This window comes from Camelus ferus, chromosome 2 (assembly GCF_009834535.1).
Source record: "Camelus ferus isolate YT-003-E chromosome 2, BCGSAC_Cfer_1.0, whole genome shotgun sequence".
Classification (NCBI taxonomy): Eukaryota; Metazoa; Chordata; class Mammalia; order Artiodactyla; family Camelidae; genus Camelus; species Camelus ferus.
Window position 1 is genome coordinate 308,999 of NC_045697.1, and position 18,268 is coordinate 327,266.

General features: G+C 56.1%; 1 protein-coding gene across 4 annotated transcripts in view; it reads right to left on the reverse strand.

The window, feature by feature from the left end:
- Nucleotides 1-18,268, reverse strand: part of GAK (cyclin G associated kinase) — a 49,513-nt gene that overhangs the window by 29,099 nt on the left and 2,146 nt on the right. For 2 of the 4 annotated variants that reach the window (XM_032491780.1, XM_032491771.1), the window contains exons 2-7: nucleotides 10,330-10,391; nucleotides 9,568-9,627; nucleotides 8,594-8,708; nucleotides 6,266-6,408; nucleotides 2,650-2,775; nucleotides 53-142 (exon numbers count right to left, since the gene is read on the reverse strand). In XM_032491780.1, coding sequence (XP_032347671.1) covers nucleotides 53-142; nucleotides 2,650-2,775; nucleotides 6,266-6,408; nucleotides 8,594-8,708; nucleotides 9,568-9,627; nucleotides 10,330-10,391 — 596 coding nt within the window. Of the gene's footprint in view, nucleotides 1-52; nucleotides 143-2,649; nucleotides 2,776-6,265; nucleotides 6,409-8,593; nucleotides 8,709-9,567; nucleotides 9,628-10,329; nucleotides 10,392-18,268 lie in introns of those variants that run through there. The other 2 variants (XM_032491795.1, XM_032491786.1) reach the window with 2 other exon arrangements.

An 18,268-nucleotide genomic window follows, 5' to 3' on the forward strand; every position in this document is an offset into this window, starting at 1 on the left:
CGGCCCCCACCCCGCGCAGGGCTGCCCCAGCTCCGCGGGCGAGCAGCCTCACCCAGATGTCCTGCTTCTCGCCGATTGGGAAGTTGGAGTACAAGTCCACGATCTCCGGTGTCCGGTACATGGGGGTCGTGTTCCTGGTGATCTGAAGGGAGGACACAGACATGTCAAAGGGAAAGCCACGTGCACGCAACACCAGTTACGCGGCACCGCGGTCCCACGCCACAGCTTCCCGCTGCCAGTCCGGAGACCAGGCCCAGGGTGGCGCAGCGAGCCAGGCGTGCAAGCCGGCTCAGCACCTGTGAAGGCAGCGGTGTCCTCAAAGGAGCTTCCCAACAAGCCCCTCAACAGAGAAACCCCTGACGGAGACGTACGGAAGCCAAACCCGCCTGCTGTCTCAGGGCTTCCGTGGAACGCCCGCCACTCACGTCTGCAGGACGCCCAGCCACGACCAAGCGCACCTGACAGACAGCAGACACACTGGCCCAGGCAGAGGACAGGGACACGCCCGGGGGAGCGGGGGGCCACTGCTCCCCATGGCAACATGCGCTTTGCAAGAGTAAGCACGCAGGACGCCAGCCCAGGTGGGGCGAGCAGGCGAGGCCGCAGCCCCTCGCCGATACATGCCTGCATGGACAAAGGTGTACAAGAGCCCAGAGTAGCCCACCACAACCGGCCCCTGCTGGGCAGGGCAGGCTCCCATGAGCACCAGGAGCATGCGGGCGACACACCTCCACTGAGCAGCTGTACGTATGGCCTGGACCTTTCAACCCAGCGATCACGCTTCCAGGATCGCGCCCTGAACACACGTCATGACACGCAGGAAACTACCCTCTGCAGCGGTGAGGCTGCACACAGCCGACGTCCCAGACGGTGCCACACGGAGACCCGTGCACACGAAGGGACAAAGACGGTCCCACTCAACTCAGGACTGACTCAGGAGAGAGAAAGCAGACAGAAGGCACGAGAGCAGACACATCTGCCTGCTCCTCGGGAGAAGGAAACTCGGAAGGTGAAGCAGGACGCAGCGAGGGCGACTGGGGGACATGGGCAGGGGATGTGGGCCAGGCTCTGCCTGCACATCAGCTCTTCGGGGAACCCGGAACCGCTCTCATGATAGAGTCTGTTAACTTAAAAATAAGATGAAAGATACAAGATAAATAAACCCAGATGTGTTTCGGTCGAGCAGCCTAACAGACCCACCCTGGGTCTGGGCCGCACAAGAGGCCGAGAAAAGAACCACAGGCAAACCCTGAGCTCTTCTGAGAGGTTTGGTTTTCCTAGCGACCCTGGAGCTCCCAGCTCCAGCACAGGCTGCAGCGGGGCCAGGCTCCCGCTGGGACGGACATGCACGCAGGGTGGGGCGGGGGGGCAGGCGTGTGTGTTCCTGAGGGCAGGGGATCTCCGTGCCATTCACGCACAGGCCCTGCCCCCACACAGAGGGCAGCGCTCCTGCAGGATCAGGGATGACGGGGTGGGCCAGGCAGGCGCGTCCTGCCGCTGCAGAAAAGAGGCAAACACTCCAAAGCAACGGATGTCAAGGAATACAGGAACCAGCACAAAGCACACCCGCACATTTCAGCACCAAAATAACCACTGACATGCAGAGGCCCGAGCAATGACAAGAACCACATCCATGAGGCCTCGCGAACAACAGATAAGGCACAGGGTTCCGGTCCCCGGGCACGGCAGGCGTGGAGGAGCCGCGGTGGTCACGCAGCCGCAGAGCAAGACACTACACCTTGGCCTCGAGGTCAGAGTGGCCAGTCCCTGATATGCAGTGCACTCGATGGTGGGGGTCTGTTCAGGGGACACGACTCAGAGCCCCGGGAGGTGGTCACAAAACCAGGCCTTCCTGGGCCCCAGCCCGGCCCCAGCGTGCCCGGCCAAGGCCTCCTTTCACCCCCATCCCTGCCAGCCAACCTGAGGAGAACGCGGTTTGCAGCACTGAGACGTGGGCACTTTGCTGGGACCGACTTTCTTATAAATGCTTCCAACAGGGCAGGTCCTGAGGGACAGACAACCTCCGGGAACAGGGCACCGCCTATAGGCAGAATCCCCCATCTCTGCGCTCCTTTTCGGAACATGTCTTCCCCAGGACCCCTGCCCTCTCCGCTCATTGTTGTTTTTCTGTCTCACATGGTTTTGTTTGTGCAGTTTCTGCAGCCGTTTACCGAAGTCCAAGTTAGCAGCAGGAGGGTGCAGTGGCGAGTGTGTGGACAGCGCCCACCCTCCCGGACGATCCCGACACCAGGGTGTGTCTGCTCCCACTCAGTGCTGCCTTCCACGCACACGTGCTCCGAGCACGCCCTCCAACCTCCTTTGGGGTCACCTGTGGGAGCTGCCAAATCTCCTTGAAGTTATATTTTTTAATGACTTATTTTAAACGAAAAAGTTCTGGAGACGGATGGTGGGACAGTTGCACAAGGATGTGAACGTACTTAACACCAGTGAACTGCAAGCTTAAAAATGGTTAAGATAGTAAATTTTATGTTATGTGCTTTACTACAACAAAAAAAGGTGCAAAAAAAAAAAAAAAAAAGCCATAGGACACTCAGAGGCAGGTCTGGGATGAGAAGAGTGATGCAGACACAGGGTTTGGTGTCCCGGCGCCCAGCCCGCCAGCCCGGCCAGCCCAGCAGCCCCGCTCACCTCCTCCTCCACGAGGGCCCGCCGCTGGGCGCTCCAGCTGTAGTCGGGGTAGTGGGATATGGTCGTGGCACTGCCAAAGTCACACAGCTTAATGGTCCCCTGGTTACTGAGTAGTAAGTTTTCAACCTGCAAAATTCCAGAAGACAGTCTTTGTGAGCTTGGGGAGCAAGCTGGGCGGTGGAAAAACACCCAGGGCTCCGGCACAGGGCAGGGTGCCCCGAGGGGAGGGGCTCGGAGGGTAGAGTAGCCGGCGTTTTCCTGGGCAAACAGGAAACCTCTCTGATCAAAACTGGTGTATGTACCTTTAAAATGAGGACTTCAGAAAAATAAAAGGAAGCTAAAACCAACCACAAATCAAAGAAAGATAAACTAATAAGGTGGTATCTACAATGAAAGCCTTCATAAACCTCAGAAGGCGAAAAAAACACCACTTGAAATCATCAAGTGCACCCATAACAGGAAGGTATCCAACAACAGACTCACAGAAGACCCCCTGTTCAGAAATGAGCTGTGATGAATTTTAAAATCCAAAATGAAGAGGGAACGAGACTGTATACCTAAGAGGAAAGACACAAGCCCGCCCCAATGCCCTGGAAGCCAGCCCAGCACTGTGGCCTCCGCAGGCCCACATTCAGAATGGCTTTTATTTTTTAAACAGAAAAAAAAAAAAATCAAAAGACCAGTGTTTCAAGACACAGTGGGGGAGCAGTTCTGCTGACCCGGCCACGCCTGCTCAACCAGACAGCCTGTGGCTGCTTCTGAGCCGCTCGGTCGGGAGATCTGAGGCAACTTCAACCGGATTCCCAAAACTTTTCTGGGTGGGAGCTAACAAACTGATCCAAAGTTTACAGGCAAACCTCACGTTCCTGAGCCTTTCATATACAGAGGTCGCAGCAGCCCAGCCTCGAGAGTCTGTCGGCACCGTTTCTCCAACAGCACCACGCACTTCCTGTCTCCGTGTCACGCTCTGGAAAATCTCGCAATATTTCAAACTTTGTCACCATCACTGTACTTGTTGTGGTGTCTGTGACCAGTGACCTGTGATGTCACTGCTGCGACTCACTGAAGGCGCGGACGATGGTCCGCACTTCTAGCAATACGGTATCTTCTCACTGAAGTACAGACGCTGTTCCTTACACACAGGCCACTGCCCACTAACAAAGCACAGCACCGTGTGAACGCAACTTCCAGAGGCACCGGGAGACAGACGCCACGGGACTCACTTTGCCGCTGCATCTGCTTTACTGGTCTGGATAGAATGCGCAGCATCACCAAGATGCCTGTGTGTGGAGACACCAAGGTCCAAAAAGAGCCACACGGTCCCAGAGAACCAGACGTAAGCCCACCGTGAAGCCATGGTACAGAAGGCAGAGAGAGGCTGCCTAGGACCCCCAATGACGCACCCAGAAAGACCTGCCCCCCAAGCGCGAAGGAACGACCGAGTGAGAATGCAGCAGGGGGAGCGAGGTCTGCCCTCATGCACTGAGCGGGCTGCTGCTGCCATGAGGGGCACAGCACTGCCTGAGAGGACACCCACATGCCCACGAGCAGGACGACACAGGACGAGCAGTGTTCTCAGAAGAAAGCCCACTGAATCCACACATCAGCTGAGACTGACCACCAAGGGCCAGCCAAGCACGGGCACAGGGCGACCAAGTGCTGCGGTGGGAACGTCCCCAGCCATGCCCCACAGCATCCAGGGGCCACGCCCAGGACACGGGCGTCCTGAGGCTCAGAGCAGCGCCGCTGGCTACAGGCACAGAGTGGGGAGCCACCAGGTGCAGCGCACTGGCTCTGCTGAGCATGGACGACCCAAGGTGGATAAGCCTCAAAGTCACAACACTGAGCAACAGCCTGACACATGAGACCCTGCACTGTGGGTCCCTCACGTGATGACCCCAAAGAGCAAAAGGCAAAAGGGCATGAGGAAGGAGCAGGGCATACAGCAAAAAGTAAAGCAAACAGCTGTCACTAACAGCAAGAGGGACGTGGGGCCCCAGGGCTGACACTTGTGTCTGGAACATACGGATGCCCAGTCCACAGCCCGCGGCATCCAGGGGAGCCAGGCACGGCTGCAGAGCACGGAGGGGGCCAGCCTGGGGGAGCCCCGGCCCCCGCGTCCTGCCTGCCCTTCCAGAGCACCACCTGGGAGGCCTGGAGGGAGTCCCAGCACTGGGCCGCCGCACACACGCAGCACCGAGGAGAGGAGTCAATCCCAGGCCAAGCTCACAAACACCAAGTCTTCACTAATGCCATCCTTCTAGTCTTTCACTTTCCTTTAAGGAGAAAAAAATACACACACGCGCGAGCGCGCGCGCGCACAGCACGTGAAGCACAAGAGTCTCGATGGCACGAGGAAGTCACCAGCCGCACGGCCGAGGGCAGAGAAGGCCTTCTCCCTCCAGGACCACCGCCGCCCAGGTGTCCCTGACAGCCCTTCTGCAGGCCCGTGGCCTGGGAAGTGGCTCCCATCCCACAGGTTTCTACAGCCAAGTTGACTTGTCACCTTACACCAGGCCCCTCGGGTCCAGGAACAAACAAGAAAGGCCAGACTCATCCGAGGTTCACGTCCATAGGAAGGCGCCATGCCCACGGACAGGGCTGTCAATGCCCATCTGACACCCTACTCAGCCACCGGGCCGTGGGGTGCGCTGTGCCTAAGAAGAGCCCACCACACAGAAAACCTGGGGAGGGCAACCTGGGGAGGGCAACCGGGGGGGGGGGGGCAACCCGGGGAGGGCAGGCCAGACTGCATCTGAGGTTGCACTGAGGGGCTTTAGTCCTGCTGAGGCCGCCGGGTGTTTCCGCTGCATTAGAAACATCCTTATTTCCATGAAAGCACCTGGAGAGAAACAGCATGTCTTGGGTCTGCTTTAAAATTCTTTAGCGGGGAGGACCAGGGGGCCGCGGCCACCCTGAGACGTGGTCAAAGTTGGGGCACTAGCTTCGTGGACACTGGGTAATTAATAAAACGAGGCCAGAAACAGGGAGAAGATATTTGCAACACATGTAACTTTAAAAAGACTGTTGTAAGGATGTACAAAATCAAACCAACAGACAATAAAAAAGGGGAAAACTAGACAGGTAAGCAAAGATCGAAGGCACCAAAGAGCATAAACACAGCAGAAATGCTCGACTTTTTCATTAATCAGGAAAAGGCAAAATCACTACTCAGATGCCCCCCAACCAGGCAGCAAAATGACAAAGGGCAGCTCCCCGCACGGACGAAGCCCCAGGCCTAGGACATGTGGCATCACTGCAGGAGGCAGCCCTGTGGTGAAACGCAGGCCCTGGCACTAGGCAGCAGGGCAGGCCAGGCTGGGCCCCAGTGGGGTGACGGAAGGGTGGCGGCCAGAGCAGCACAGAGGAGCAGTCACCGTCCTCCTGGTTCCATGCCAGGGCCCAGTCCTACCCTAGCATCAGGGCCCCCGCCCGTGCCCACACCGGCACCCGCAGGAGAGGAGCACCCCGTGGAGGCCTGCTGGGCGTGGGGAGGGGGCCCTGTGTGCTCCAGCCAAGTGGGAGGACTTGGGGAGGGCTCTGCTCACGGCTAGCAGGCCCGACAGGTGCAGGGGCTGGGCGGGCATGGCGTGGAGGGAGGGCAGTGGGGCCGTACCTTGAGGTCTCTGTGGATGATAGGTGGCTTCTGCTTGTGCATGTGCTGCACCGCTCTGCATGTCTGATAAAATATCTTCAGAACAGTATCGCACGAGAGCGGACCTTTAGACTCAATTTTCTTTAAAAATTCCACCAGCTGCCCTAAAAGAGACAATCACCAGGGAGCTGTGAGTACTCCACCCACCTCGGGCCTGCGCCCGCCAGCCACACCCTCCTGAGCCCGCTGGGGGGTGTGCAGCCCCCACCAGGGCGCGGGCCAGCGCTGGAGCGCCCCGTGGGAACGCCTGCCTACCATCGGCATGCCCCTCCCTGCAGAGTCCACGCAACGTGGCAGCTACGTGGGAAAGGAAGACAAACGTGCCCAACTCTCCAAGTACCTCTAGGGAACAATCACTGCGTCCTCCACTAACTCTTAAATCAATGCAACACCTCCGTCATCACACCCTCCACGTGCACACAGATGCGGAATGGAGCGTGCAGGGAGAGCACGACCAGACAGCGAGGCTCTGGGCCCCAGGACATTGCTCTCAGGGGCTCCCCACCTCAAGGCTGTGCCTCCCCATCTCTGTAGCCCAGGAACCCTTAGGCCTGCTGTAACCGGCCACAGCCCAGACCTTGAAGCCGGGCACCTCAGGTATAGGGTGGCCGGCCCCCTCCATGACTATGATGGTCCCAGCCTCCAGAGGCTCCCACCACCCCCGGGCCCCGGACCCCCAACCCTGTTCTTGCCCTGGACGTCTCAAAGCATCTTCCTAGAGTCCAGCCTCTCCCCAGCCCCGTGCTGCCCTCTCCCTGGTCCAGGGCCCAGGCCACCTCGGCTCCCTTGCTCCCAAGGCCCACTTCACACACTAAGGGCCCGTCCCCGTCCTGCTCGATGCAGAGCCAGGGTCACCACACCTAAGGGCCCACGATCGGCACTCACTCGTTCTCTCCAACCTCACCTCCCACCATCCCCTGTGCTCATTCCCCTCAAGCCACAAGCCTCCTTTCTGTCAGTGCCTCAGGACCCTCACACCTGCAGCTCCTGGGCTCCCGAAGCTCCTGACCCGACCGTCGCCCTCCAGGGAGCCCTCTGCTCAGCCTGGCTGATGTGCACCCCTTTCCCCAACATGTGGAACTGCCCGCCCTCCAACTCTGGACTTGGGTTGGGCTCTGTGCTGTGCCCTAGCCCTAATCCTCAGCGGGGCGGGGGCCCCAGGGGGACAGGGGTCCTAAGAGTAAGTGGGGCCCCCAGGATGCGGGTGGGGCACAGGCCTCATGAGGTGTTGTTGAGGGTCTGGAGCAAGGGTGACAGACTAACTGCCAGGCTGGCTGGGGACGGGGATGCGCTGGTGCAGGGCGGGGCACCGCAATGTCAGGGTTCACTGGCCTGATGTTCAACCAGAGTTAAGAGAGATCTTTTTAAATTAATTCCATCGGTGGCAGAGCAGCCAGAGAGAGCACCGTGGAGGGCGAAGCCTTGGGGAACCAGGAGGGTGCAGGCTCCGCCGAGCATACCCACGGCCGACCTCCAAAGACCTGACGCGCCCTGTGTCAGGCACCACCACGCCTGCCCTGCGAGCACCCTGAGGGTTCAGCCTGGGCCTCGCGCACCAGCCCAGGCAGGCGGTCCTGCCCGCGCCACACGCAGTGGTGGGCTTCACGAGATCGCAGCATCAAGGATGCCCCGACACATGTGGGCAACCAGGCCCCACTCCTGGCACCTCCTGCACTCCAGGCCCGCACGCACCTGCAGCAGGGCAGCCACAGCCTCTAAAACCGAACATCAAAGCCAAAGCATCCTGGATGGTGAACGGGGAACACAGCACACGAACCAGAGACACAAACAGCCGAAAACACAGAGACACACGTCCACTGCCAGCAGCAGAGCACGAGGCAGACGGGGACCAAGTGGGCGGGGCGGGGCCTCCAAGGGGAACACGCCGCCCCACCCACAGGAACGGGGGCAGCTCAGGGACCTCCAGGTGTGGGTCCTGCTGCACTGCAGACGGGGCCCAGCCCTGAGGGCCGAGGCAGCTGCCTAGCTCCCACAGGCCCAGCTCCCAGCCTTGCCTGACTATTTCCTGGCCAAGCTCCTTCCTGCTGCCCCAGAGCCCACGAGGGTGCCAGCGCTCACCCTTCCTCCCAGCGCCAGCTCTGCTCTCGCCCCCAGGGCAGGGACCCCGGGGGACTCTCCCCCCAGTGCTGGGACAGGCCGTGGCAGGGTGGGGGTGCAAGAGCTCCCGCCAGGCAGCTAGCCACGCTCTTCCACTGGGACCAGTGGGTCTCAGGAGCGAAGGCCCCAGGCGCACCCTGCTGTCAGGGCTCAGACCCGCTGGAACCTGACCTTTGCAGAGCTCCATGAGCAGCAGGAACTCGGCCTGCCCCGTGTCCGACTCCTCTTTTCCTATTGATGCTGCAGAACAAAACTGGACGATATTGGGGTGACCTGAAAGTTTTTTCTGTGGGGATCTTGTTAAAGGAGAAGGTATAAGCCTGCACGTTTGAGAACAAACATGTACACAATTCTAGGGCACTAAAGTCAAAACACCAAATCCAAAGAGTGCACCATGGCAGGGTGTCAGAGCAGTAAGATGCGGGGGGAGTGGGGGCAGCCAGGATGCAGGGGGTGTGAGCAGGAGAAGGACAGGCTAGGGTGAAGACCCCAGTGGGCTGGCCACACCCAGCCCCAGCCAAGCAAGGCAGCAGCACAGGGTGCGGCAGGGCTGAGGTGTGACGGTACACGCAGCCACTCAAGCCCAGCGAGGTGAGCGCCCTCAGCCCAAGCGGCTGGCAGGCTCACAGTGGACAGTGCTTCAGGACGGAAGAGAACTGATTCTGACAGCAAAGGGCAAGGCCCCAGCTTGGGGAGAACGTGTGCAGGAGTGGGGAGCAAGCAAGACGGGCCCTCTGTGCACGGACACCCGGGCCCCAAGCGCTCCAGCCAGGGTGAGACGTGAGACAGACCCCGGCCCTGAGCAGAATCGATATGGAGCCAGGCCTGGTGAGGGGCTGGGGGCACAGCCACTTGCCGGGTGCCGTGGGCCACATCAGGGAACGAGGGGCAGACGCAGGGCAGAGGCAGGGGTCGGCCCACCCCCGGGGCCTGTAGACCTCTTGTCAGGGACGCCCACCTCCACTCCCAAAGCTACAGACCCTCCCTGTTTATCACCCTGAGAGTGAAGAACAAGAAAAAAAGTCCCTTGTGCGAGACACGCCACAGGGAAGCCCAGTGAAAGCACATCGAGAAGGGTGCCGTCAGGAGCCGGGCACAGGCCCCGCCACGCGACCAGGTCTGCGCTCAGTCCCCAGAAAGGATACCATGAAACAAACTTCCTGAATGATGGCTCTGTTCTTCTCCTCTTCGTCAGACAGTAATCTCTGTATCGGGAAAGAACACACGAGAGAAGATGAAAGATTTGCTCTTTCCACGCTGCATCCAAGAGAACAAACACAACGCATCTAAGAGCTCACCCTGCCTAACTGTGTTCTAACGTGGACTCATGTAGAAACTTGACAGAGGTTAAAGACCCTCGGAAATGGTCACGATCCAAGGATGCAAGAAAAACTAAAAACAGGAGGGTTTTCTTCAAACAGGCTAGAGGGAAGGGAGGGGAGACATGGGTCTGGCTCTGGGACAACACAGTCCAAGTACGCCCCCAGCTCAGCTGTGCACCAAGACCAGCCCTCGGCGAGTCTCAAGACAAACCAGCCTGTGCGCCCAGCACCCGACGTGGGCCAGATGCCCCCCGCCCCCCATTTACAGGTACACTGTGACACGTTGTTTCACATGAGTGGCTTTCAAACTCCTGGCATCTGTGGAGCCCTTATTTTGGCAGTTTCAACACTGTGAGGTCACCCTCCACCCTCCACTGGGTCCCCGCCCCAAAGCTGGAAGCCACAGCTTTAAAGTCCTCAGAACTGCTGATGGCTTCACGCTGAAATAAACAAATAAGACAAACAGACACAGACTGTAAGAAAGAAACATAAAATAAAGAATAGGAACAAATCTCTGAAAATGTCACTTGGAGATCTCCTTTAAAACGAACTAAAACCCCATAAAAATGCTGTCACCCTTTTTACCTTCAGTGCATACTCTCTGCCACTTCCCAGATCCTGAGCTTCATATACAAATGCAAACCCTCCTGAAAGTCAGAAAAATACACGTGTCAGTTCAGTGCTGTGATTTTACTCAAAAATGAGCTTAAAAAATGTCTTTACTAAGTAAAATACAGGCTGGGCTTGTGGCCGCAGTTTGTTTTCTACAATAGTAATAAGCCCCAATTTGTGTAATATTGCCCTTTAAACATCTTGCTTTGAGGCAGGAAGGAAATGAACATAAGAACGAGATTAATGAGGGAAAAATCAACAAAACCAAAAGCAGTTCTCCAAAAACAAATCAATGACCAATATCACACATGCACATGGACGAAAGAATCCTTAAAGCGTTAATTCTAAATAAAATTCAGCGTTAGCAGATCAAACCCAACAGCACACAGAAAAGCACAAAACATCACAACTTAGTGGAGTTAGTTTAACAGTGAAAATCAATGTAATTCTGTTGATTCCATTTGCTTCGCTTTTCCTAGCTCCCTATAGTGGGGAATGACATCATGAAACCCACAACTCTCAGCAAAGGCGGGAGAGAAGGTGAAGGGCAGCTCTGAGAGACGCACAGGGACCCCACGCTCAGCAGTGGAGACCAGAGGCCTCCCACTAAGATCAGGGCCAAGGCAAACACTCAGCACCTTACTGGAAGTCCTGGCCAGTGTAATCAGGCAAGAAAAGAAATAAAAGGAATCAGATTGAAAAGGAAGAAGAAAAAATGTTCTTCTTTGCAGGCAACATGATTGTCTACGTAGACAACCTTGTACCCACCCCCCCAAAAGTAACAAATGAGTTCAGGAAAGTTGAGGGATGGAAGTCACACGTGAAAAGTCAATTTTACTTCTACAGACCCTAGGTTAGGCAAACATTTCTTAGATATGAAAACAAAAATATGATCCATAAATGAAAAATATGATACATGGACTTCTTCAAAGTCCATCTGAAGAACTTCTGGTTTTTGAACTATACCATTGAGAGGGTGAAAAGACAAGCCCCTGGGTGTGGACTTTGCCAATCACACACCCAGTAATGGTCTTCTACCCACAAAATATGAAGAAAGCTCAGTTCAACAACATTTTAATGGGCAAAATACATGAAAAGACACGTGGCCAAGATAAACAGCTGGCACGCAGGCACATGACAAAGCGCTCCATGTCCCTGCGCGTTGGGGGAAGGCACACTTACACCACAAGGGCCTGCTGCACACCCCTCGTGTCGTGCACCCTGCTGACCCTGCTCAGGGGACACTGAATGGCACGATCAGTTTGGAAAACAGTCTGGCCTTCTTGACAAGTTAAGCATACACCCCCTCCACAGCCCAGTCGTCACTGCCAGGTATTTCCCCGGGAAGAATGGAAGCACACATCCACACAAAGACCTGAATACGAGCGTTCACAGCAGCCTTGTGTGGAACTGCCCAAGCTGGAAACAACCCACCGTACACCAGCAATGAGGCAGGAGCCCGTTGCCCCTACAGGGAGCACGCTCACCCCTAGGTTGGACAGGTACCGCCAGCACGTGGCATGGGACGCAAAGACAGCTGCTGGAAAGAAAGGGCCAGGAAGAAGTACACGTGTCCACACAGAAAGCCCCAGAACACACACACGATGTGCGGCGACAGAGGCTGGCCCGCAGCAGGCCAGGGGCCCATGGCGGTGGGAGGGGGGTACTGCGCTGGCTCCAGATGGCTCCCACCCTGATCACAGCGGTGGCTCCACTGATGTGCACTCAGCTGCACATGTTCAAAGTGTTCTGACACATATGTGCCAAGTTCCTGTATGTCATTTTTATCTCAAGACAGACATTAAAAAATTTAAGTAATAAATAAATCCACATGAAAAATAGATGAAAGGAAATAAATGAAAATCCATAAAATAGATAGTAGAAATAGGAAACAGATGGCTTCGCTGGTGAGTTCTATCAAGCACTGAAGTGAAGAAAGCACAACAATCTTGCACAAAGTCTTTGCCAAGATAAGAGGAGAAAATAGTTCCCAGACTATTTTTTGAGGCAGAGAAGACAACAAAGATACAATTACAGACCAAAATCACTCATCAGAGTGGGAATAAACGATCCTCAGGAGAATACCAGCAAAGTGATTCTGGTGACATGCAGTGAGGACAGAACGCTGTGACCACATGGGCTCCACCCCAGGAGCGTTGGCAACACTGGCTCAACACTAAACAGCAATCAGTGTACACACACCATTAACCACCAGGGAAGGAGGATCCCGAGTAGACACAGAGGAAACATCTGTCCACATGTAAAATCCATTCGTGATTTTTTTTAAGTAGTGAAGTAAAAACAAACGTTCAACAAACTCGGAATCAAAGGAAACTTCTTCAACCTGAGAAACAGCAACCACGGAAAACCCACAGCTAACAGAAGACTTCCAGGTGTTTTCTTTCTAGGACCAAGAACGACACAGGGATGCCTGCTCTCAGCTCTAGTACGCTCTACTGGCGAGCCCCGTCAGCGCAAGAAAGCTAGAAAAACCAACAAGGAGCAGGAAGATCAGAAAGGAAGGACTAAAACAGTGCTTACTTACAGGTGATGGGTTGTAAAGCACACAACCTCAAGGACTCTACCAAAAATCTCCAGGACTAAAGAGGGACCTTAGCAAGGTGACACAGTCCTGGGGACCCTTCTCTGGCCTCTCTCCCAGCTGCAGCCACACGGACATGGCTGCACTTCCTCAGACTCACCAAGCCCATGATCGACCGGGTCCCGTCCACCGCCACAGCCCCGCGGGGGCACCCCAGCCTGACTCACCCCTCCCCAGCGCGCCCCAGCACTTCCTGATACCTGGTGCTGCACTACACTCACTGGGATACCTGTCTGCCGTCTCTCCCACCAGGCTGTAGACTCAGAAGGCAGAAACGTCACCCAGGTCGTTCACATTTGTGTTGCCAGCAGCTAGAACAGTGCCTGACACACAGCGGGCGGGCAATCAGAAATGTGTACTGAGCAAAAGTCCCAAGTGAAAGCAATTTTAAGATATTAAAACACAGCATCATTTAGATTACATTTAACGCCCCAAAAGCGTATCAGGCGCTGTCTGTGCGCACAAGAACACGCAGACGAGGTATAAAACACGAACAGGAAGCGTGTGCACTAATTCACGGTGTGGCTGCCTCTGGAGAGAAAGAGAGAGAGAGAGAGGCAACCAGGAGGCAGAGGGGCCTGCAACAGCACCTGTGACGCCTGAGTTTTTACAAAGGTTCCGGAGCCAAACGTGACTTTTCTTGCTGAAAAAGCTAACATTTATTAACTCTAGATAGCGGAGACAAAATTGTGTGTTCTGTTACTCTTCATACTTTTCGGCATTTCTGAAATTTTTCCTAACTTAAAAAAAATGCCCCATTTCAAATTCTGTTACACAGCTACAGCAATTAAGCCCGTGTGGCACTGGTGGAGGGACAGAGTCGTAGATCAATGGAACAACGGAGAAAAATCCAGAAAAAGAGCCAGACAAATATGCCCAAGTGATTTCTGACAGAGGCGCAAAAGCAACCCCATGGAGGAAGGACTGTGTTTCCACCAACGGTGCTGGAGCAACCGGACATCCACAGGCCAAACAAAAAGAGCTTCCATCTAAACTTGACACCTTGCACAGTAACTAACACAGAGTACGCAAATGGGAGGCTATGAGCCTTTCAGAAAAAAAAACAGGAGAGAAGCCCTAGAGACCCAGATCCCTGCAGAGGCCTCAGACCCAAAAGCAAGAGCAGGGCTCACACAGGAGACACTGGCAGACCCTGTTCAGAGGACAGAGCGCCCAGCTGCAGCTGCCAGAGAAGCCTGCAAGCACTTCTGATGGAGGACTCGCATCACAACCCACGACAAGCTCTCAAAACTCAAAACAAAAACACAATTCGAAAGCAGGCAAAAGACACAGAGACACTCCCCCTGCAAGGATGGGCGGGTGGAAACAAGCACATCACCATCCTGGAGGGAGACGCGCCCGACAGCCCCCGTGAGCGCTCACTGCACAGCTGTCAGAGCGAAGGGAACACGCAACAGAGCGCCGTCAGGACGCAGAGAGACCGGATCACCCTGTGTTGACACAAATGTGCCCCCTGGACATCACATGTTGAAGCCCCAGCCCCCAATGTGCTGCATCTGGAGGCAGGGCATTTAGGGAGGTGATTAAAGTTAACTGAGATCCTAGGACAGGGACCTGATCCAACAGGCCTGGAGGAAGAGGGGAGACCCCAGGACAGCCCCTCCACTGATCTACACAGAAGGTGCCGAGCGCCCACTGAGGGGAGGGGCCTCACCAGAGACCACCCTGCCGGCACCTGACCTCGGACTCCAAGCCTCCAGGACCGGAAAATCCACCTGCTGTTTACGCTACAGAGTCTGTGGCCCATTCAGCGGCTGAGCAGATGAAGACACCCACCCGCTGCCGGTGGGAACGGGAAACAGGGTGGCCCCTCCAGAAAAAAAACAGGTTGGCCGCTTTCTCCACAACCAAACGTGCAGCCGCCACATGGCACCATGCCTGTGCTCTTGGGCATCTGCTCCAGAGAAACGGAGACGTGGGTCCACATGGAAACCCACACACCAGCGTTTAGAGCAGCTTTATTTCTATTGCCCAAAAAATCAGGAAACAACCCAGATGTCCTCCAGGGAGCAAACAGTTGAGTAAAATACTGTACATCTACACCCTGCATGCTCTGCAGCAACAGAAGGGGACAAACGATGCCACACAACCTGACAGGTCCCCAGGGAATCATGCTAGGCAAAAAAGCCAATTCCAACAGCCCACACGGCATGATTCCATTTCCACAGCATTCTTCAATGACAAAGTTTCAGAGTAGGGGAACAGAGAAGTGCTTCCCAGGGGTCCAGGAGGTGGGAGTGGCACGAAAGGCACGAGGGGCCCTCATGGGGATGCGAACACCAGCTCCCAGCTGTGACAGCAATGCCAGCTTTTCAGGACGCTGCCGTGGGGAAGGAGCTGGTGCGCCGGGATCTCTCTGCATCACTGCTTACGACTGCATGTAAATCTGCAACTCCCTCAAAACGAAGAGTTCAAATAAAAACGGTAACACTAGCACGTAACACACAGGAAAGAAGGCCACGCTGGGCACTGCCGAGACCCTGTCCTAGGCAGCCGTTCCTGTGCGCCTTGCGGAATCGGGACAGTCTCACCTCCTCCTCCTCACACACGTGTCACGTGTTATACGAGGACAGGACTCAACGTCTGGAATAACAGAAAACTCCCACAGCTGCTGCCCAATAAAAAGTGGGGAAACGACCTGGACAAACATTTCACACACACAAAAGACACACGACTGGAGAGTCAGCAGGTGAAAAGGTGTTCGTGTTCCACGTTGTACCACCAAGGAGGCACAAATTCAGCCACTGTGCATGCTCAAGAACACACCCAGCCGCTGTCACAAGGACAGCGGGCGACCGAGGCGCCGCGCTGGGGCGGGGGTACCTGGCGCGGCCCGACTCCGAGGGGTTTGGCTGTTTCAGGTAAAGTGAAACCTACACCTGGCCTAAAGGCCAGCGGTCCACTCCTGGGTATTTCACCTAAGAGTGAAACACACACATGTCCACACACACAAGAAACCCTGTGAAAACGTCCTTGGCAGCTTCACTGCTGACAGTCCAAAACAGAAACACGCAGGCCCACGGCCGGGGTGCACACGCAGGCCGCAGGCATCAGGGCAGCGAGCCCGGAACCCCTAAGGCCGGTGGTGAACACACAGGGCTCCGCAGGTCACACTCGTGACCTTCTAAAAGAGGAAACCAGGCAGGCGGCAGGGCGGGGCGTCTGGGGCACAAGTTTCCCTGGGGCGCCTCAGCTGTTCTTTCTGCACAGGTGTTTGCGACACCACGCTTGCCTCTGTCAGAACACTTAAACTCCACACCGCCCTATGTAAATGACTCAATTCAAATCACTTTTAATTAAAAGACGGAGGCACAGCACGTGAACGTGCAACTCCAGAGGGGGCCTGAATGACCAACAGGCACTGAAATACTCTCCAACTCATGAACCAAAGAAGCACCGATCAACAGAACCAGACACCACTCGTGCGCGCCAAAGTGAGGAGGATGCGGGGAGACTGGCTGCTGCCTGTCCTCCCGTGGCACAGGGTCACGGACGGTAGGGTGAGGGGGCACCGCTGGCTGGGACAGCAAGCACCCGGGAAGCTGGGGCAGCAGCACGGGGGGCAGTTGGGGGATCTCCACGAGCTTTCTCCATCAGCGCTGTTTCTAAGAACTGGACTCTCCTGGGAGCAGAGTTCTGTTATCTCCCCTGTGCTCCCATGATCACAGCCTGCTACCTACCTGACAGGACACATGGCCCCACGCAGACGGCAGGGCCATGAGAGGAGGAAGGAGAGCCCCCTCCCCAGGGTGACCACCCGCCATGGAGATCTCCCCCTACTGTGTCCCGCTCCAGGCACTTACACGCCCACGGACGCCCCACTCTGGCCCCCCAACCATGCCCACTGGCAGCCGCTCCAGCAGCTTCTTTTACCTTCATGTCCTCTGGACACATCTTCCTCCAGGACACACCTAAGATGGAACCAGCCGTTCCCACAGGCCAGAGTATCCCCTGGGCTCCCACCCCAACTCCACCATCACCCCCCAATCCCCTGCAGCTCTGGGAAGCTACAGACACCCAGACCTCAGCACTGTCAGGATCATCATGGCCCTGACACCAGGGACTGTGCTCTGCGAGTAGTCAGGACCCCACAAGTGCTGCTGTGGTGAACGTTTCTATCCCGGGCTGGGCGCTGTCACTGTAGTTAATGGCTGACCACAAAGCTGCCCATTTGCCGGGGCGGGGAGGGGCACAGCGAGCATTCGGGCACCAGACAGGGACTGTCGCATCCCGATGGTCTCGACCAGCTGCCCAAGCCCCGTGCCCCTGCTGCAAAGACCCTGCCTATCCGTGCTCTGTGGTATCCGAAGAAGAAACGTCCACTCAGAACCCTCCCTGGGAGAGACTGCCCTCGCCCTCAGGCCTCTGGGTCCTGGAGGAGGAGACACTAAGGGCCCAGCTGCGCTTCCTCAGTGGGAGAGGGATGTGCCATGGCAGCCCAGCCATCTTCAAAACCCACCCGCGCAAGCGCTGAGCACCCCTACAGGAGGGTCTGGGTCCTCTGCCTCCACCACACCAACCTCAGTGGTTTCTGAAACCTGCGGCCAAGAGTCCTGACTACCACAGGGTCCCGCAACTGCCGCTCCAGCCACACCGTGCACTCCCTGCGCCCTCACCCAGTCACAACGGAGGAGCCCGCTGAGAGCTGTGGCCAGAAGGCACCAGGCGGACGTCCAGGGCTTGGGAGGTGACATGGGGGTGTCCTCATGGCTTCTCAGGTGAGCCCTGACCCCAGAGAGAACACACACCCTTGAACAGGAACCACACCACGCGTGGCACACAAGCGTTCCAGTAAACGGGTGCTGATGCCTCAGGTTCACATACCACCTGCCACACAGACTACAAAACGGCTGCAGGTCTTGTTCTAGCTATACCGCAGTGGCCACACACCACGTCGTCCACCTCACCCACCGCGAGTCCAGAGAACAAAGCAGCCGCAGAGGTGGCTGCCTGAGTGACGAGACCCTGGTCTGGGCATAGCGACCCATCCCTGTTATCCTTTCTGGCAGAGGAAGCAGGAGCACAGAATGTACTTTAAGTCCACTAGGAATGGGCATCTCAGAGTTGTGGGTACTCCCAATAATCTGCTTTAAAAAAGTGAAAATTTTGAACAAATTCTGAAAAGATTAGAAACCTATCTGGCTCCACAGTTCTGCCCTACAACTCACTTCAGGTGACAAGTGCCAATTCCAAAAAGCTACGAAGACCAATGTTTTTTCCCTAAGACATGTGATAGTGAAACCTGATCTATTATAAATTCACGTGGGGCAACACCTGACATGAAGTGAG